Source organism: Ahaetulla prasina, chromosome 2 (assembly GCF_028640845.1).
Source record: "Ahaetulla prasina isolate Xishuangbanna chromosome 2, ASM2864084v1, whole genome shotgun sequence".
NCBI classification, from domain to species: Eukaryota; Metazoa; Chordata; class Lepidosauria; order Squamata; family Colubridae; genus Ahaetulla; species Ahaetulla prasina.
In genome coordinates this window covers 168,037,467-168,059,683 of record NC_080540.1, presented here as the reverse complement: position 1 = coordinate 168,059,683, position 22,217 = coordinate 168,037,467, and the positions used below count along the sequence as shown (strand labels likewise).

Genomic DNA, 22,217 nt, shown 5'->3' with positions numbered 1-22,217 from the left:
TCCAAACCCTGCAGCCCTTGATGGAGTCAAAACCCCTTGGGGTAGACAATCTTTCAAACAGTGTGGTCCTTCCCAAACTATTTACAGTAATGGGGTTAGTATTCAATGAGTTGTTTAAACCAGTGGTGAAATCCAAATCTTTTTATACCAGTTCTGTGGATGTGGCTTGGTGGGCATGGCAGGAGAAGGGTACTGCAAAATCTCCATCCCCTCCCCTCCTGGGGGAAAGATATTGCAAAATCCCCATTCCCACCCCACTCTGGGGCCAGCCAGAGGTGGAATTTGCCGGTTCTCCGAACTACTCAAAATGTCCACTTCCGGTTCTCCAGAACCTGTTGGATTTCACCCCTGGTTTAAACTGTTTTAATCTAGGATTCAAATCCATTTTTAAAAAACTTGCAGCCTGGAATGGTACAGCTCACTTATTCCTTCTTCACTGTACTTGGAGTGGATGACCCAGATCCTAAGATCAAGTTAAGATTCTTTTGGGAACAGACATGTTGGCCGTCTTGAACCTGGCCTCTGTGCTTTGTCGCCTGCATGTGTAGCATGTGGAAGAGACAGAGAGTACAAAAATATTCCCTCCCTCCCCATTCAAAAATTGGTTCCTTTGCTTAGCAGTTGTAACAGGCATGTAAAGCCAGAGATGCTTTTCACTGGTTAAGAAGCAGGCCAGCTGAGGCTGTGGACATTTTAGCCTCTCCTGTAGTTTCCCACATCCTGATGACCTCCCCCCTTTGTCCCATGGGCTGGTCCAGATGTTTTCCCAGGCTGTGGTTTGCTTGAGAGATGATTGGGGAGGAGGGGGGGAGCAAGGAAGCAGAAGGAGGAGGGATAGCACAAAACTTCCTCCAGAGCATCAATCCTGCAAGATCTGCTTAGCATCCTCAAAATTTCCCACAGATGAAAGATAGGAAAACTTTGAGCTGGATGGGGAGGGGGAGGAATTGTATTTGGGGAAGGATTTCATGTTCTATCTAGAGTAGAGGTGAACCCATATCAAGCATGACTGGAATGGAAATCGGAACAAAAGTTATGTGCATTTTTGATTGGGCTTTGGGGAACATACTTAGCAAGCTCTAAATTGGGGAAGGATGATCAACATACTTGACAAAGTAGGAAAAATATCTTTTCCTCCTGCTTTTGAAAATCCAGCTGCTGGTTTTTATTTTCATTGCTAGTTTTCTGTTGTTCACAAATGGCCTGGCATAGATACACCCAGCTCTTTTTGGGTATGTACCAGAGGTTGGTTTTAGCAGGTTCTGACCAGTTCTGGAGAACCGGTAGCGGAAATTTTGAGTAGTTCGGAGAACCAGTAGTAAAAATTCTGACTGGCCCCACCCCCATCTATTGTCTGCCTCCCGTCCCAGCTGATAGGGAAGAAATGGGGATTTTGCAGTAACCTTCCCCTGGATTGTGGAGGAAATGGAGGTTTTACAGTATCCTTCCCCTGCCATGCCCACCAATCCACGCCCACAGAACTGGTAGTAAAAAATTCTGAAACCCACCACTGGTATGTACTTTCTTCATGGATAATATCATAGATTTTGATGTGGTGTAACTGAAAAAGCAGCTATCCTTTCCATAAACGAGTGTTTCACCTGTAAAAATAGTTCCTGGAATTAAGATTTGGAAGTTTTAACTCAGTGGCACTTAAATCTTAATTTTGAAATGTGATCCTATATAGAATAGAATAGAATTCCTTATTGGCCAAGTGTGATTGGACACACAAGCAATTTACCTTCGGTGCATAAGCTCTCAGTGTACATAAAAGTTACAAGTGATAAATCATGATCATAGTCATCATAAAAATACATTCATCATAAATCATAAGATACAACACTTAGTGATAGTCATAGGATACTAAATAAGCAATCAACATAAACCATACTAGCAAACTAAACAAAGCAATGCGAATTGTATTATAAATATTGGAAATAAATAAATATTAATAAATATTTATTTATTATATAAATAATAAAAAACAATTAATTATGATATAAACAATTAATTAATTAATTAAATATTGAGAATTGGGTTGGATGGTTAGCCTCCCAACGGTTAGAATCCACATGTTTCACTTGAAGTAGAGTATTTGAAACGCACGATTAATGTCAGTTGTATGCTTTTCCTTTAACTTCACTGACATCCAATTTAGACATTATTTAGTAGAGGTTGGTTTAAACCAGCCTGAATAATCCACAATTGGGGTGGCTACAATTATCAAGTCCAGACCCATTTGGAAGGCACCAAGGTGAAGAAAAGTCAGGGTGGGTGGGGAAGGAAAAAAAGGTGGAAATTTTCCTTTGGTTCTAAGACAAAGATTGGTTTAAAAGGTCCGGATTATTTGACAATTCTCCCTTGTTGTGGGACCAAAGAATCTGGCTGATTCAACTATTCCTCTAGGCTTCAGAAGAGAAGACAGCTTCCCCACTGCCGGAGGTTTTGGGTTTTTTTCCTTGTTAATTAAAGCATGAAAAAACAAAACACTCTGGTGCCACAGCCCAGCCAGAATCCGTTTTTAATAGAGGCTGTTTGCTTAATTGTACCCTGGCTCCAACACAGTGCAATTTCAAAATGTGTTGATAGTTGGTTTAGGCAAGGGCTCATGACCTGCCAATTTACACTCCAGCCACAATTCTGGATTTGCATCTCTGGATTCACACCCAGGGCGAATCAAATTCTTCACCCAATTCCATTTATTTGGTTTGACCATGCATTTTCCAGGTATGAGAAATAAGCAATTGAGATTTTCTTAAGAAAAGCCCCTACACAATTTAATTATTACTGGTGCTTTACAGATGTACATAGGAAAACTTGTCACATATACAGTACTTGCAAATCTTTAAAATGCAGTCAAGAATTGCTGTCTGTTCTCAGTTCAAAAAGCTCTCCTCTGGTTTAAGTCTCCTTCCAGGGGAACTCAATTCCTGGGGATCTCATGGGCTTACTCATATAATTTGCTGGGCAGCAGTGCAGGTAGTCCTCGATGTACAACATTTCATTTAGTGACCATTCAAAGTTACAACAGCAATGAAAAAAACCCATTTTCCTAAATAACCTTCCCTCAGACCTATATACAGGTAGTTCTCGACTTACAACAGTTCATGTAATGACCATTCAAAGTTACAATGGCACTGAAGAAAGGTGACTTATGACCATTTTTCATACTTACGACCGTTGCAGCATCTCACGTAGTCATGTGATCAAAATTCGGACACTTGGCAACTGATTTATGACGGTTGCGATATTTATGACGGTTGCAGTGTCCCAAGGGTAAGTGATCACCTTTGTCGTGTCCCACTCCTCCGCTGACGGCCGGGTCAGGGAAATCCGAATCAGGCTTGCCTCTGCAGCTCTGCCCAAAGTCCTAGCAAAGTCCTCAGAGCAGGCAGGAGACCAGAAAGTGACTTCAGCAAGATAAGTTCGACTTTTGCCTGACTCAGAGACTGCCAGAAAGCAGATCCTTTATATAGGCCATGGGGTGTGGCTCCATGACTCAGCACTCATTAAGGCCTGCCCCTCCCTTCCTTCTGTTGCCTCCGCCTATCCAATCTTCTGATGCGAGGGTCACTCCAATCAGCTGTTGTTGGGAGTAAACCCTCCTCAGGCTCACCTGCTGTGGAGGAGGGGGAGGGGTCTAGCTGCTCCGTTTGCCTGGGCATGGAGTCAGGGCTGGGGCAGGGAGGTGCTCCTTCTTCTGCAGTTTGTCTGGGCATGGAGCCAGGACTGGGGCTGGGAGGCATACATTCCTCAGTGTTCGGGAGCAGATAAGAAGGCCCCGGCTGCTCTGAGGGCGGGCAAGACACAACAACCTTTTGCTACCTTCTGACAAGGAAAATCAATGGGGAAGTCAGATTCACTTAACAACCATGCTACTAACTTAACAGCTACACTGTCACACTCACTTAGCAACCTAAATTTGGGGCTCAATTGTGGTCATAAATCGAGGACTACCTGTGTGGAAATAGCTTGCCACAGCCTTCTTCCAGGGTTTTTTTTAAAAAAAACATTCCACTATAGTCTGCAGGGCAAGAATTATCTTGTGGACTCGTCCAATAATAATCAACCTGGATCTGTCTGAAAAAGAAGAATGTAATGTAGATGTGTTTGATCAGTCATTGTATATGTTTGAAGAAGTATAAACGAAGGAGCGTAGCCTGTGTGAGGAAAGTTGAGGTCACAAGGAGCACTGCATGTAATATATGTGGAAAAAATAAGTTTAAGAGAGTTGTGGGCTTGAGTGAGAAAATGAGGGGGAAGTGTGTGTGAGGAAGTAGCATGGATGATGTGCCGGGGAGAGAGTGTAGAAGCAATGAGGAGGTGTGGGCAAGAGAATGATATATGTTTGAGTGAGAAAATTTTTGTGAATGGCATATGGAAGGAAGACAGGACAGATGTATATCAGTGGTGGGTTTCAAAATTTTTTACTACCGGTTCTGTGGATGTGGCTTGGTGGGCAAGGCAGGGGTGTCGTGTCCCACTCCTCCGCTGACGGCCGGGTCAGGGAAATCCGAATCAGGTGTGCCTCTGCAGCTCTGCCAAAGTCCTAGCAAAGTCCTCAGGGCAGGCAGGAGACCAGAAAGTGACTTCAGCAAGATATGTTTAGACTTTGCCTGACTCAGAGAATGCCAGAAAGCAGATCCTTTATATAGGCCATGGGGTGTGGCTCCATGACTCAGCACTTATCCAGGCCTGCCCCTCCCTTCCTTCTGTTGCCTCCGCCTATCAAGTCTTCTGACGCGAGGGTCACTCCAATCGGCAGCTGTTGGTAATTGACCTTCCTCAGGCTCACATGCTGTGGAGGAGGGGGAGGGGTCTAGTTGCTCCGTTTGCCTGGGCATGGAGCCAGGGCTGGGGCCGGGAGGCATACTAGAACATTCCTCCGTGTTCGGAAGCAGATAAGAAGACCCCGGCTGAGGTGAGATTGGACGAAACACAACAAGGGGAAGGATACTGTAAAATCTCCATTCCCTCCCCACTCCGGGGGAAGGTTACTGCAAAATCCCCATTTCCTCCCGATCAGCTGGGACTTGGGAGGCAGAGTATAGATGGGGGGGCGGGGCCAGTCAGAATTTTTACTACCGGTTCTCCGAACTACCCAGAATTTCCGCTACTGAAACCCACCTCTGATGTATACAGGTAATCCTCAATGTACGACCACAACTGAGCCCAACATTTCTGTTGCTAAGTGAGACACTCGTTAAGTGAATTTTGCCCTATTTTACAACCTTTCTTGCCACATTTGTTAAGTGAATCACTGCAGTTGTTAGGTTACTAGCCTGGTTGTTATGCGAATCTGGCTTCCCCATTGACTTTGCTTCTCGGAAGGTTGTAAAAAGGGATCACGTGACCCAGGGACACTGCAACCGTCATCAACATGAGTCAGTTGCCGAGGGTCTGAATTTTGATCACGTGACCATGGAGATGTCACAACGGTCGTAAATGGGAAAAGTGGTCATAAGTCACTTTTTTCAGTGCCATTGTAGCTTTGGACGGTCATTTAATGAACTGCTGTAAATCGAGTAAGTATGTAGGTATGAAGGAAGATGATTTAGGATGATGTGTGAGTTATGTGCGAGATGTGTTGTGTGTGAAGGAACGTATCCAATAATTCCTATATGCAAACGGACTCTCAGTCCGGCAAACTGTACAGCCCTTGGCCAAGAACATTTTTCAACCGTGATTGAAGCCGAACAGCCTGAATGATTACATTACTGTAGTCATAACAGTTAATTAAAAGCATACATGCAGGAATGCTCAGTGGAAGACTTAATCTGGTTATACTCAGCCCAGAGCAGCTGCAGGAAAAACTCTCTCAGCCATTTTTGTTATCAGGATGAGGTGTTCTGGAGAAGCAGGAAAGGACAAGGAACAATGGATGGAAAACCGATCAAGGAGAGATTCAACCCAGAAATAAGGATACATTTTCTGACAGTGAGAACAACCAACCAATGGAACAGCTTGTCTTCAGAAATTGTGGGTGCTTCATCACTGGAATCTTTCAGGAAGAGACTGGATAGTCACCTGTCAGAAATGGTATAGGGCAGGGGTGTCAAACTCACATTGTCACGGCAGTGTCCTGTGACGTATTGGGACTTTTCTCCCCTTCACTAAACTGGGTGTGGGCGTGGCCAGCGCGTGACGCATCCGGCCAGCGGCCCGCGAGTTTGACAGCTCTGTTATAATGTTTCCTACTTCAGCAGGGGGTTGGACTAGATGACCTACAAGTTTCCTTCCTACTCTGTTATTTTATATTTAATGAGTTGTGCATGGCATTTGTGTTTGTGGGCAATGTTTGAACATGGTATGGAGCTGAGGAGAAGCCTGAAATTTTGCAGTTTCTTTTTCACATCCATCCATCCATCCATCCATCTATCTCCTGTCTTTGTTATTTTTAAAAATAACTCAAGGTAAGGACCATATCCAACACACCTTCCTCCTATTTTCCTCACAACAACAACTGTGTAAAGTGAATTGGGCTGAGAGAAAATGACTGGCCCAAAGTCCTCTAGCTGGCTTTCATGGCTAAGGTGGGACTAGAACTCACAGTCTCCTAGTTACCAGCCTGGTGTCTTAACCACTAGGCCAAACTGCAGCTCCCAGAGCAGCATTTGTGTGAAAGGTTTCAAAATTTGAAAAACAAATACATCTATCCAAAAGTGGAAAGGGGGTGATGTTCTGGAACAGTTTCATTCTTCATCAAAATGAACTTCTTTGTTTCAATGATATTGAGAGTCAAAATGCGGATAGCATTTTTCTCCCTTTCTGAATGAGGACATCCTGATCTTACTCTGAATTGATTATGACTGTCCTGATGCCATCACATTTATTCTATAACTTTGCCTAGATCTCTGATGGCAAACCTATGGCATGCGTGCCACAGGTGGCGCATGGAGCCATATCTGTGGGCACACGAGTGTTGCCCTACCTCAGTCCAGCGCACATGTGCGCGCTGGCCAGCTAATTTTTGGGCCTTCCAGGCCCACCAGATGTCAGGAAACGGGTTGTTTCTGGCCTCTGGAGGGCCTCCACGGGGGTGGGGAAGGCCGTTCTCACCCTCCCCAGGCTCCAAGAAAGCCTCTGGAGCCTGGGGAAGGTGAAAAATGGGCCTACCGTGCCCACCGTGCCATCGCGTGCCAAAAACAGGGGAGCGCAGGGGGGGGGTCAAGCGTGCATGCACGGGGGGGATGGGGCGCATTGAATTATGGGTGTAGTCACACGTGCATGTGACCCCCTGTGCTTCCCCCACTTTTGGCACGCGACGGCAGAAAGGTTAGCCATCACTGGCTTAGATATTTGACCAGGAAGAAGACAATTGTAGAAAAATAGTGTCTCCAAATCAGTGACGGAAACAACTGCTACAACAGTGGGAAAATATTGAGGGAAGCCTATAATGAAAATTTTGGGTGGGATGTGAAATTTCTAGTATTGATTTTGAAAATGTTCACAAACAATATTAGAAGAGTTGTTTGACACTGAGTTGGGCAGCATATAAATCGAATGAATCAATAAATGTGCTGTTAATGATAATAATAGCTGTTCTCTATCCTCCATTGGCCAGACTGCATCTAGAGTAGTGTGTCTAATTTTGATCCCCACGATACTTTAAAAGAACTATGATTAAAGAAGAGAAGACTAAGAGGAGATATGATAACAGCCTTCTGATACAGATAAGAGTGTCACAGAAAATAAGGTGTGGGTTTATTCACCGTTACACCCAAGAGTAGGACAAGAATAAATGGATAGAAGAAGTGGGAAATTCAAACTCAAAAAGGAATTTCCTGACCATGAAAGTTTTGTTACCCATTACTTTGGAAGAAAGTCAGCTGTGGCAATAGAAATTAATAATGTGGCATCAAATTTCATTCTGGTATAGAATGGATGGATCAAGGCTATGTAGATAACCCTTCAGCTCAGCAATGAGGAAGACCTTGAGTGTTGGAGTAGGTTAGGATGTTGGCCATAATTAAGGTTAGAGGGAATCGAGGTAAAGTGCGTTTCCTGCAATATGGACAGCAAATTCATATTGATGTGATTTCTGGTGATACACTGTTGAGTAGGGAACGCTGCAATTTGGTAACAGGGAAAAGTTGATAAGAAAGTTTCACAATGCTGGTAGAAAACATTCTGGATGATTGCTCCTTTTGGAAACAAGGTGTACTTTTCATTAGTAGCTTCCCCAGGTAAAACTGCTGTTGTAAAACTTGAATGCACCAATAGGTGGGGAATAATAATAATAATAATAATAATAATAATAATAATAATAATAATAATAATAATAATAATAATAATAATAATAATAATAATAATAATAATAATAATAATATTTTAATTTGTATACCGCCCTTCTCCCGAAGGACTCAGGGCGGTTTACAGCCAAAATAAAATACAGCAACAATGCATACAATACTAAAAACAAACATTTAAAAACTTATTCAATTTGGCCCCATTTTAAAATACAATCAACCCTATAAAATTGATAAAAATTTAAACCCATAAAATCAGCTAAAAATTTAAAAATTCAAGCCAGTCCAGCAAGACGGAATAAATAAGTCTTAAGTTCGCGGCGAAAGGTCCGAAGGTCAGGTAGTTGACGAAGTCCAGGGGGAAGTTCGTTCCACAGGGTAGGAGCCCCCACAGAGAAGGCCCTTCCCCTGGGAGCCGCCAGTCGACATTGCTTGGCTGACGGCACCCTAAGGAGTCCCTCTCTGTGAGAACGCACCGGTCGCTGGGAGATAGAAGATGGCAGTAGACGGTCCCGTAAGTATCCCGGAAGAAGTTGTCTATGCTTCCCAATGGTCCATTAAATGTGATTGTGTCAAGTGCGTGATGGCATCATGGTGCCATCATGATGAAAAAATTGGTCAATTGTGATGAGACATCTAGGTTAGAAATCCATTGTTTCAAGATCCAATAAACTGAGGTTTCACTGTAGCACCAAACTTTGAAAGAAAATGACCCCCTCGGTATATGATAGCCCCAAAAAAACCTATGATGAAAAGGACAGGATAGGGATCGACTGAAAATACCATCAGGAAGTTAAAAGGGGGGTTGCATAGTATGAAATTATGATCAGATGAGCTATAATACTCCATATAGATTCTTTCCTAATGTATACAACTGGAATATTTCCACAATCCTATCCATTCTAAATATGGTTGATCTTTCATTCATTGGATAAGAATTTTTGCAACCCACAAAAGGGAATCTTTTTTTAAAATTCAAATGATGTGGTGAATTCTACAGCTAGCATACATTTACAGAATTCTAGTGATAGTAATATAAGGAAATAATATTTCTGGAATTGGATCTGAAAAAATATGTTGGAAGGGGACGATCAGTCTGTAATTGTGGCAGATTAAACAGTCCAGACACATGTTTTTTCTATTTAATCTATCCTTTAGACTTTAAATAAAACCTCAGTTTTCTATTTTGAAAAAAAAAAGAATCTTTATGGAAAGAAATATCTAGCCATGTTTGCTGTTCTTATTAGAAAGCAAATGGTAAATTCATACGCTTAACACAGTGACCATTTAGAATTTTTTTTAAAAAGTGTGACACACCGTTTCATATTAACTGGAGTTTTGTTCATTTACCTTGCTAAAATATTTTGGACTTTGTGAAGAATAGGAAGCAACTACTAGGAAGAACTTTTGTGATGGAAACAGGGCAGAAGAGTGGTGGGCATGAATACTGTTGCTTTTCTGCTCCAAACTGTTCTCTTCAGTGGCTCTTCGTTTGCCCAAGGTCAAGCAATCTTTATAGGCTAGTGTGGACCTGTGGAATTTGGGGAGCAAGTTGTCTGCACTTTCACAGAATGGTTGCCATGATCGGCAGAAAAAAAACAAAAAACTGGGGAGGATAGTCTCCATTCCCCATCTTTACAATTTAGCTTTGTTCATATCTGTATTGGGCATATTGCCAAATAAAGCCCTGGGCTGGTGAGCATCCATCAGTTTTATCTCCTAAAAATGGGAAATAAGTGGAAGTAAAACCAATGCAATGTTAATGCTTTGCTTGGAGGCAGGCCAGGTGTCCCTTCTTTAAATGTCAGGAACCTTTGCAGGGAAAACTAAGTGGGGCTCACCACTGCTCTGACTCAAGCAACAGAACCACCCCAAATTTGTTAAATCGATACCCAGGAGGAAGCAATGTAGCATTCTCCAGGGAATTGGTCTATTGTTTATTTATTTTTATCCATCTTTATTATTTTTATAAATAGCTCTAAGTGGCAAACATTTCCCCAAAACAACGACTCTCTAAGGTCTCCTGGTTTTTAGTCTGATGCTTTAGACCAAATTGGCTGTATAAATCTCATCGGCTGCTTGGCTCTGGAGGGATTATGAGAGTTTGTGGCTACAGATGCATGGAGGGTACTATCTTACCTTCCATCATATGTTTCAGTACGCTGTTTGGTTTCAGCAAGAGCCATGAATTTTTGCATTCTATTTAGACATGTGTCGAAACGTATCTATATATGCTTATTTGTATTAGCCTCTTCATATGTAGGTGGTAAGTAAGTATGGACGCGGTGTGTGTGTGTGTGTGTGTGTGTGTGAGTGTATGTACGTGGTAGCTCAGTGGCTAAGATGCTGAGCTTGTCAATAGACAGGTTCGAATCCCTGGTGCTGTGTAATGGGGTAAGCTCCTGTTACTTGTCCCAGCTTCTGCCAACCTAGCAGTTCGAAAGCATGTAAAAAATGCAAGTAGAAAAATAGGGACCACCTTTGGTGAGAAGGTAACAGCGTTCCATGCACCTTTGGCGTTTAGTCGTGCTGGCCACATGACCACGGAGATGTCTTTGGACAGCGCTGGCTCTTCGGCTTTGAAAGGGAGATGAGCACCGCCCCCTAAAGTCTGGAATGACTAGCCCATATGTGTGAGGGGAACCTTTACCTTTATGTAGGCAGGAGACACTCACTCAGCAGCTGGAGTACAAAAGGGATGTTTGTCACAGCCAAGTTAACATGTTATCCATCAATCATTGAACCAACAAAATGCTATACAAACATATGATTTGCTGCCTCCCTTGGTGATCCCTTTCCTGCTGTAAGTTCAATGATAATAAAGGCTGCTGTCATTATTCACTGTGTAAAGGGCAAATTAAGGAAATGGGGGTCGAGTGGATTTCTCTGACTTTGTTTTCCTCCTGCTTCCTCAAATATCACCAACTGGTGGGAAACTCTGTCACTCTTCTTCATATGAGCTGAAGTCTGGGAGGAATTTTTTTTTTATATGGCTTCATTAGAACATCAGCCACTGGTCAAAACTCATGCTTAGTTCTGTGCAAGTGTTTTGGATAGGTATATTATTCGAAAGGAGTCCAAGCATCAGCTGATAGGTGAATTTTGAACATGGGCTTAGCACTATTCCAATGTCCGCTAAACCTAATATTCAAAGAAGCCAACCAACATTTGCCAGGCATGGGGAAATTGCCTTCAGACTTCAGCCCTTGACCTTGCTGTCCTTTGTTGGTCAGCTGATGGCCAGGTTGATCTCTAGCTCAGCAATCACCAATTGGTGGTCCGCAGACCACTGGTGGTCTGCAAGAAAATTTTGGTGGTTGGTGGAGAAATCTTCATATTTTTGCTGGTGCACCCTGGTGGAGGAGCTGTGGCACAAGCAGGCCGAAGCAGCGATTGCGATAGCTGGAAGCTGTGGGAGCGAAGCACTACTTGTACTTGCGCAGCATCAGCATTCCGCCTCGGTATATTTGCCCAGCCGGTGGCACAAAATAGCCCTCGTCTCCTGCCACTTGAGACTTGGAACGGTAAATGGCGTCTGGTCCGGGGAGCAGCCAGATTTTGCTTTCTATTGCAGACGCCAGATCGGCCCTCTGCAAGCTCTCATCTCTCGAGGAGCGCTCGCTGAAGGGGCACGGGAAACTTCGCCCGGGCTCCTCGAGAGGTGAGAGTTTGCAGGGGGCCTGAAGGACCCCATCCCATCACTGGGAGTCCAGGTGCTTCAGCAAGCGGCGCCCTGGATTCGTATTAGTGATCCACGGGATTTAAAATTATGAACTTGGTGGTCCCAGAGGTCCAAAAGGTTGGGGACCCCTGCTCTAGCTCATAGAGTTTTAAAGATCCAGAGGGCAGAAATGAGAGAACTGGATTCTCCGCCGTCCAAAACAGAATGGCTTTAGAAGCCTCACTAGCCAATAGCTGCTTGGCTCCTCCCACTCCTTCTGGGTGATCTGACTGTACCACTCACAAAACAGTTTGTCAACTGTGAAAACTGCATTAACAGCAGCAAAGTTATGGTCAACTTAAGGCTACCTTATGGGGATCCAGTGAAGGCAACATCATGATCCAGCAGAAGAAAAAGCGACGAAAGGATCTGAGACGGCTTCCCAAAATATTAAGCTTTGGAGCATTACAAGTAGCTTCCCAAAACCAACTGCATATTGTGCAGTTATTCTATCTTATCCCCCCTGAGATAAGTTTTGCTGCATAAAGACAAAAAATAACAAGAGATATTGCTGGTGAAATAAGAAGGTTCAAAGTGGAAGATGGGTACAAGACAGTGGTGGGTTTCAAAAATTTTTACTACCAGTTCTGTGGGCGTGGCCTGGCTTGGTGGGCTTGGCTTGGTGGGCATGGCAGGGGAAGGATACTGTAAAATCTCCATTCCTTCCCCAATCCAGGGGAAGGATACTGCAAAATCCCCATTTCCTCCCAATCACCTGGGACTCGGGAGGCAGAAAATAGATGGGGGGGTGGGGCCAGTCAGAATTTTTACTACTGGTTCTCCGAACTACTCAAAATTTCCACTGCTGGTTCTCCAGAACTGGTCAGAACCTGCTGAAACCCACCTCTGGTGCAAAACCATCTGAAATCATTTTCTGTAAAATTCCACAAAAGAAGGCCAGGTGCTGCCTTTATGCGACCTTTTTCTGGAAGCATCTGGAGTTAATACATTTTACGTTAGGGACAACCTACGGTCGGGGGGAGACCCCCAACTGGGGTTGAGTTCTCACCTACATCACAGGATCAGCCTGGGTCTCTGCCCTTTACCCTCCTTCAACCACAGGAGGCAAAGGGTGTTGTGTGTGTGTGGGGGGGGCATAATAGCCCTTTGCTCTCTTACGGGTCACAAGGAATGCCCTGGCAGTTCCACCAGACGAGGCCTGAATAGCCTCACTGTTGCTTCCCTCTTGGGTGAGGTGCTCTTCTGTGTTTGTTTTTCCACTATGGTACCCCCTGTGCCAGATCTGGCCGTGCTGCCTTGCAGCCTGATGAATTGCTGCCTGTAATATGTGCTGTCCTTGGAAGGGCCCAGCAGCCCCAGCCAAAGGAAACACCCGGATGGAAAAGCTACTGCTTCTTGGAAAGGGGAGCCGGGGACGGGACAAGAGCCTTCTCTCCTACCCATCTGCCCTACATCCTAGTCTGGGGGAAAGGAGAAGGGCATCAGATGTCATTGCAAAGGTCTCAGTGTTGTGGGGGAGAGGGGGGAGAGATGTGGACGATGTCGGTGACTTCAAAGCTGAATCGGCACGTGGACTGGGGCTCATCTCTATCCTTTTCTCTTATCCAGGTGCCATCTTCCTGCCAGCCCGTCCCTCCAAGCGAACTGGTAAGTGCCTGTTCTTTTGCCGCCCACTTGACCCACATAATACTTTCCAGAGGGGAAAGGAGGGGTAGGCTTCTTGCGCTGAAGTTGACAAAGGGCCCTTGTGTTTTGAAGACTTTGGACAATCATAAATAAAAACGCTGGTGCTGAAGGTGAGCCAAGATGCGTTATTGTTTTCTGACAGGTAAGCCGTGGATGCTTGCATGTAAGGAAGTTAAACAATTTATTTATTTGTTTGTTTGTTTTATTTATTTATTTGTCAATCATATATAAGATAACAGGTAAAAGTATAAACATAATTTGGATATGTGTCGCCAAGAGTGGCTTTGTGTCGTTGCGTCCTTAAAAAAGAGGATTTTTAGTCTGAGGTTTTCTCTCTTCTGAATTATGATCTTGCGTAATTGCCCGTTTCCGTGACGTTTTGGATCCGTGCAGGAATTGTTTGATTTTCCTGTACCCTGCTCTTTGATTCTTCTCCAATATTTTAGAATACGGTACGTTGGCTCAGGATTCCCCCCTCCCCCTCGCACAATTCAAAATTTGTGTTGCTGATTTATTTAGATATTCTTTAAAACAGGGGTCTCCAACCTTGGCAATTTTAAGACTTGTGGACTTCAACTCCCAGAGTTCCTCAGCCAGCTTTGCTTTGCTGGCTGAGGAACTCTGGGAGTTGAAGTCCACAAATCTTAAAGTTGCCAAGGTTGGAGACTCCTGCTTTAAAATACTACCAGTGCTCGATTCTTATCACTCCGTTACTCATTTTTAAAGAGCTAAAAAAACTTTAGTCAGGAATGAGTTGGCGCAGTTTCTGTTGTTTCACAAACCGCTTTCCCCAATGTTTCCATCTACAGCAGTGTGTTCCCAGCTTTTACCTACCTTACAGAAAGATTCTGTCTACTCCCCGATGCAAGATTATTTTAGGGCAGGGGGCTGCTCACAGAACAGAGCAGCCTGTGTTCTGTAGAGGCACTACCATTCAAAGTGCATCTGTGAGGGAATTTTCTTTTCCCACTATAACCTGGACATGTGTGGATTCAATACACTTTATAAATAGCTACTTTTTTCTGTTCAGTGAATGCTTGCTTTCCCCCCCACCTCTCTTTTGCTATCCAAATGGTGAAGTAATGTATGCATTTCTATATTCAAGATGACATAATAGTAACAGATTTGGAAGGGACCTTGGAGGTCATCTAGTCTAACCCCCTGCTCACTCAGGAGACCTGTACTAGGTCTGATCGACAAGCTCAGTGTCTTAACCACTGAGCCACCTAGTCAGGCTCCATGTCTGAACTGATGGTTTCCATTTAGATCAGGTTTGTCCAACCTTTTGGGTTGGCCTGGGCCACATTGAGTGAAGAGGTATAGTCTTGGGCAGCATATTTTATATATGTGTGTAAAACTATCACTAAAAAAGGCACATCATAATGTTAAACATTTATGATTGTGAGCCACATTACGAATTGTCCAGGGCTGCAGGTTGGACTTGCTTGATTTAGATCAGTAGTTGTCAACCTGGTCCCTATCGCCCACTAGTGGGCATTCCAGTTTTCATGGTGGGCGGTAGGAGTTTTGTGATACTGAAGCACTTTCCTTTTTTTAAAATTTAATTGACTTTTTTTAAAAAAATCATAGCATTATTTAAAAACATTTTCATTAAGTTTTCATAAAATTCCCTGTGACAATTTAAATTTCTGTAAATATACTATTTGTATCACCCGCACATATGTTTAGTTCACGTTATGTAAGTGAAATTAAATGGCGCTATAGTGCGACCGCAAACAAAAGAGCCTCGTCCCAGAATAGCTCACGCATCTCCCCCCACACCACCTAGCTGTAACAGACAACCAGAACTGGTAGCCGGTGCCCCCCCCCCAAACCCAATCCATGATGCGTGAAAGGCATACACATACACAGATACATACACATATGATACGCATACACGATGTGGAACCGGTGAGCGGTTAGAAAATTTTACTCCTAACAAAGATACAAAAGTGGGCGGTAGGTATAAAAAGGTTGACTACCCCTGATTTATATAATCATCCTAAGGCAGTGATGGCTAACCTTTTTGCCATCGCGTGCCAAAAATGGAGGGAGCACGGGAGAGGGGGGTGTCGTGCATGCATATGCCCATACCCATAATTCAGTGGCCCTACCCCCTGCGCATGTGTGCGTGACCCTCCCCACACTCCCCCCGCTTTTGGCATGCGATAGGATGGTGGGCCAGGTAGGCCCATTTTTCACACTCTCCAGGCTCCAGAGACTTTCTTGGAACCTGGGGAGGGCAAAAATGGCCTCCCCCCCGAATCCCTCCAGAGACCGGAAGTGGCCTATTTCCCAACTTCTGGGGGGACAGGAAGACCCGTTTTTTGCTCTCCCCAGGCTCCAGAGGCTTTCTAGGAGTCTGGGAAGGGCAAAAATGGCCTTTCCCATCCCCCCTCAGAGGCCCTCCAGAGGCAGGAAACAACCCATTTCCCAACTTCTGGTGGGCCCGGAAGGCCCGAAAATTAGCTGGCTGGCACGTGCATACATGCTGGAGCTGAGCTAGGGCAACGCTCGCATGCCCACAGATATGGCTCCGCATGCCACCTGTGGCATGGAAGCCATAGGTTCGCCATCATGGTCCTAGGGCATAATGGCTGCCTTATTGGCTAAACCAGGGGTAGTCAACCTTTTTATACCTACTGCCCACTTTTGTATCTCTGTTAGTAGTAAAATTTTCTAACCGCTCACCGGTTCCACATCGTGTATGCGTATCATATGTATCTGTATCTGTGTATGTGTATGCCTTTCACGCATCATGGATTGGGGTTGGGGGAGGCACCGGCTATCAGTTCTGCTTGTCTGTTACAGCTGGGTGGTGTGGGGGGAGATGCGCAAGCTATTCTGGGACGAGGCTCTTTTGTTTGCGGTCGCACTATAGCACCATTTAATTTCACTTACATAACATGAACTAAACTTATGTGCAGGCGATACAAATAGTATATTTCAGAAATTTAAATTGTCACAGGGAATTTTATAAAAACCTAATGAAAATGTTTTTAAATAATGCTATGAATTTTTTTAAAAAAGTCAATTAAATTTAAAAAAAAGGAAAGTGCTTCAGTATCGGACAAAACCCTTACCGCCCACCATGAAAGCTGGAACACCCACTAGTGGGCGGTAGGGACCAGGTTTACTACCACTGGCTAACTAACCAAATATTTCCTATTTTGGCTTCTTTGGAGTAAAGATAATTTAGTCTATTCTCTCCCTTCCACCCCTCCATCTCCCATGTCTCTGGTTTAAGAGAATCAATCCACAATATGTTGCCCTGACCTGTTTAGTTGAGAGGCAGTTGGAAAGCAAAAGAAAAGAGGTGACTGCAGTCCTCAGTGTACAAGTAGTCCTCAGCTTATGACCACAAATGAGCCCTAAATTTTCTGTTGTTAAGTGAGACATGTGTTAAGTGAGTTTTGCCCCATTTTATGACTTTTCTTGCCACAGTTGCTAAGTGAATCACTGAAGTTGCTAAGTTAGTAACGCGGCTGTTAAGTGAATCTGGCTTCCCCATTGATTTTGCTCATCAGAAGATCACAAAAGGGGGTTACGTGACCTTGGGGGACACAGCAACAGTCATAAATATGAACCAGTTGCCAGGCATCTGAGTTTTGATCACGTGACCATGAGGATGCTGCAAAGGTGGTAACTGTGAAAAACGGTCAGAACTCACATTTTTCAGTGCAGCTGTGACTTTGGACGGTCATTAAATGAATAGTTGTAAGTTGAGGACTACCTGCATTTCCTCCTTTTCTCAGAACCAGGTTTCACAAGAATTACAGCAACTGGATACTGAGAATGAGGGGGGGGGGAAATGGATTTACACTTTAATTATTTTTCTCCACAAGAGCGAGGAGGGTTGATAGGAATTTGAAGATCTATTTAATCCTCCCCACTAATTACTTTAGGTTCCTCCTACCTTGCTGGCAGACGACAAAACTGTAAACTTTATCAAATACCAAAAAGGGAGCAGGGCAACTGTTTTGAATCGGCTGATTCTTTGCCTTTAGTTTATTTCACTCCATTCTTGCAATTAAGCTTTTGTGTGATCATCAAAGGTGGGTTTCAGCAGGTTCTGACCAGTTCCGGAGAATCGGTAGCAGAAATTTTGAGTAGTTTGGAGAACCGGTAGTAAAAATTCTGACTGGCCCCGCCCCCATCTATTCTCTACCTCCCAAGTCCCAGTTGATCGGGAGGAAATGGGGATTTTGCAGTATCCTGCCCCCGGAGTGGGATGGGAATGGAGACTTTACAGTATCCTTCCCCTGCCACGCCCACCAAGCCATGCCATACCCACCAAGCCACGCCCACAGAATCGGTAGTAACAATTTTTGAAACCCACCACTGGTGACCATGTGCGGTTTCCAGATTTTAAATAACATGTGTGCCAGATCTCTCATTTGCGTTGTGTGGATCAAAAACGAATCTATACTTGGGTCACCACGTGCCTGTTCCATCTGTGCAAACCATTGGAGTGTGTTTTCTGCCGGCGCCCCTGCTTCGCCAAGGTGGGAGGTGCGGGGAGGATGAGGGTTCAGGAGAAGTGAAGCCACGCGCACTGTTGTTGAAGGGAAGACTGAGAGATTCGAGGGAGACTGCAAAACTCTTTGAAGGGGACCAAGGAAGGCCAAGATTTCCATGCAGCCCGTTTAATCTGGAGCTGTTGCTCTCAGCTCTGCCTTCTTGGTTTTTGCTCTTGTGTGAGCAGGAAGTGGCCCCAATTTCACTGCAAATCCTCTTCTCCTTCTACATTAGTGGGCAGCTGAACATAGAAATATTGTGATGGTTTAAATGTGTGCTTTCGCTTAAGCTTTTGTGGATCAGAGTCTATTTCCTCAGATAGTTATCAACAAAGCTTTTTTTCTCCAAGTCCTTGGGATTTAGAAAAATCCTTTTAAACTAAATTAAATTTAAATTATTGAGTCTGTCATCTGCACCTCTATAACTGTCTGGTTTGGTTCTGCAACCCAACAAGACAGACACAGACTTCAGAGGATCATTAGAACTGCAGAAAAAAACAATTGCTACCAACCTGCTTTCCATTGAGGACGTGTATACTGCACGAATCAAAAAGAGGGCTGTGAAAATATTTACAGACCTCTCACATCCTGGACATAAACTGCTTCAATTCCTACCCTCAGAACGACGCTATAGAGCACTACACACAAGAACAACTAGACACAAGAACAGTTTTCCCCCGAAAGCCATCACTCTGCTAAACAAATAATTCCCTCAACACTGTCAAACTATTTATTAAGTCTGCACTATTATTAATCTTCTCATCGTTCCCATCACCCATCTCCTTCCACTTATGACTGTAACTTTGTTGCTTGTATCCTTATGATTTATACTGATATTGATTGTTTCCTGATTGCTTATTTGTAGCCTATGACTATCATTAAGTGTTGTAAGTGTTGCACCTCGATGAAGGTGTCTTTTCTTTTATGTACACTGAGAGCATATGCACCAAGACAAATTCCTTGTGTGTTCAATCACACTTGGCCAATAAAAATTCTTATTATCTTATTATCTAAAAAGTATGCATAATGATAAATATATAATGATATTGGTATTGGTACTAGTCCTCTACTTATGATCACAGTTTTGCCCAAACCTTCTACTGCTAAGCGAAACTTTTTTTATGTTTTGCCCCATTTTACGACCTTTCTTGCCACAGTTGTTAAGTGAATCACTGCCATTAAGTTAGTAACATGATTGTTAAGAAGGTGGCAAGAACTAATCACTTGACTCTGGGATACTGCAACTGTCATAAATGTGAGCATCCAAATTCTGATCATGTGATGCTGCTGCTGCTGCAATGGTTTTAAGTGTGAATAACAGTCATAAGTGACTTTTTTCAGTGCCATTGTAATTTTGAACAGTCACTAAATGAACTGTTATAAGTCAAGGACTATCCCGTACTGGTAATAGAATTGGGAATGTCAGTCCAATTGGGGGGAGGGGAAGAATTGCAGCCCCCAGAACAAAATGGTTTCTACTCCTGTGTTAAAAGGAGGTAAAACATCAAAGGAAAACCTTGGCAGATTTTGCTCAGATACAGTATATGGGTTACTCTTTGAATTCTGTGTAGCAGTGACTTTTGTCCTGGGTGGATTTGGGGATGGAGGGAGCAATTTATTTATTTTATTTTATTTGTCAACAAATACAAGAAAACTAGTAACAGAGTAGATACAGATATGGACACATGAAAATTTTTTGGCACACAAAAAAAGGATATAAATAGGCAAAACATAGCCATAAACATAGAATGTTTACATATAATTGGGAACAGTAGGACAGGGATGGTAGGCACGCTGGTGCGCTTATGCACGCCCCCTTAGGGACCTCTTAAGAAACGTGAAAGGTCCACTGTAGACAATTTACGGTGAAAGGTATGGGGATTAGAGAGACTAAGAACAGGATCAGGTAGATTGTTCCAGACATTTTACTACTCTATTGCAAAAGTCATATTTCCTACAATTAAGATTAGAGCAAATTACATTGAGTTTAAATCTATTGATGACCCTTGTATTATTATGGTTGGAATTAAAGTATTCATTTACAGGTAGAACATTTTGGTAAATAATCTTATGAACTAAGCGTAGGTCGAAATATAGACGACGTAGTTCGAGGCTTTCTAGACCTAAGATTTCAATTTTAATATTTACACTATGTTCATGGTAGATTGTTTGGATGGCGTATCCTAGCAGGAAAATGACTTGCCACTGCATTATTTTGTTGGCAAAACAAGTTGCCACTGCATGATTTTTCTTCAGCTGTGTGGTTAGTAGCTCTCACAGTTCAATGAGCAGCAACATTCCTACCAGGAACTTATTTGAAACTGTATGTACAGTATCGTCAAGCAACCTTTTTGTTAATGCTCTTTGATTTTTTTCTTATTTGAACTTAAACACATGTCATCTTCTTCCATATGTTTAGAGACGGAATACAGCCCCAGTCCGGCGCATTGAACATTTGGTAAGGCTCTTTTTGATGCTATTCTTCTGAATCTGCCAGTCCCATAGTCTGGTGTTCCAGCCATTATGTTGACACTAATCCCTAGGAGCGTGGGAAGATTTTTCTTATTTGTTTTTGTAGTTAACGCGTTTGTACTTAAAGTCCTCGTTTATTTTGCGACTTAGCCATTAAAATCATGTGAACTTCAAGACACATTATTCTATTATTCTATTGACTCTATTCCTTGGGTCAAGTTAGGGTGTTCAGTTTTGTCTCCTTGCCTTTCTGGTAGAAGAATTGACTTTGTACTTATCTTGGGGTAGACTATTGTTCTAGTACAGATATCAGAGCCAGTTTTGTGTTAGAGTTAAAGGCACCAGGCTAGAAAGCAGGAAACCATGAGTTCTAGTCCCACCTTAGGCACAAAACCAGCTGGGTTCCCTTAGGCCAGTCCGTCTCTCTCAGCCCAAGGAAGCAGGCAAGGGCAATCCACTTCCAATCCACTTTCAGGGACATAAAAGTACAGTGATGCACTACTTAGGCACTGCCTCAGGTACCCTCAGATTAAGTGAAAGATTGATGAAATGACAAATCTTTGGTCCCTCAGAATTAACAATAAAGGCCAACACTAGTTGGAAATGTAAAATATTCAGCATTGGGTCCAAAAACTGTTGTTTTATGAATATTTTCCTCTTTAATTTTATGCTCTTTCTTTACACAGTAATATTTTCATTCATTGTGCTCTTGTCTTTTGTGCTAATACAATATTTTTCTACACATATTTGTTAGATGCTGACTTCTTTCCTTCTTTCTTATTTTTCAGGGCTCCACCAAGTCCCTCAACACTGCAAAGCAGCGGAACACATTGCCCAGGTACAGCCTGACCCTGACATTATGTGTGTGTGTCTATGTTTATGTTTATGTATATATGCATGTGTGTGTGTGTGTATCATTTTATTGGCATTGAAATAATTGGCCTTGAAATGCAGGGATGGTTAAGGGTGGACCAGCTTTTTGTCTATTCTTTTTAATGGTGAGCTATTTTTGTAGCCAGAGGTCATCTTCTCTTGGTTTCTTATACTAACATTATCCTCAGTTAATCACATAAGTAACTCCAGTCATTTTGAAACTAGGAAGAAAATGGATCAGCACTGCATTGAATTTTAGGTTTGACTATTGGGAGGGAGGAAAAAGACAAGAAAGAAAGTGCCAATATTTATTGAATCAGTTGTGAATGTCTCCAGTTACATGAGGATACAGTATCATGGAAAATGACATTAAGTTGTCTAAGATAATAATAATAACAATAACAACAAGAACAACAAGAACAAGAACAACAAGAACAATAATAATAACAACAACAACAACAACATAAACAACAATAATAATAATCAATACTTAACACAGTTCAACTGTTCAGCAGCGACATCAAAATGAACTTTTGGACTTGAAAAATGTGCTATATTATCCATGCAGTAAGGAAAAATGGAAAAAATAGAAGGAATAGAACTGGAAAATGGAAACATAGTAAAAGCATTAGCAAAGGATGATGGTTACAAATACCTAGGCATATTGGAAGCAGATAACATCTTGAATGGAAAAGTCAAAGAGTCAACGCAAAAGGAATACATCAGGAGAGTCTGCAA

The 22,217-nt window shown here is 43.0% G+C and overlaps 1 protein-coding gene across 7 annotated transcripts in view; it reads left to right on the top strand.

Annotated features, from left to right (window-relative positions):
• TNS2 (tensin 2) overlaps positions 1 to 22,217 on the top strand; it is a 166,208-nt gene that overhangs the window by 92,103 nt on the left and 51,888 nt on the right. For 6 of the 7 annotated variants that reach the window (XM_058167068.1, XM_058167065.1, XM_058167070.1 and 3 more), the window contains 3 exons: positions 13,540 to 13,578; positions 20,554 to 20,592; positions 21,395 to 21,444. In XM_058167068.1, the coding sequence (XP_058023051.1) occupies positions 13,540 to 13,578; positions 20,554 to 20,592; positions 21,395 to 21,444 (128 nt within the window). Of the gene's footprint in view, positions 1 to 13,211; positions 13,431 to 13,539; positions 13,579 to 20,553; positions 20,593 to 21,394; positions 21,445 to 22,217 lie in introns of those variants that run through there. The other variant, XM_058167067.1, reaches the window with a different exon arrangement.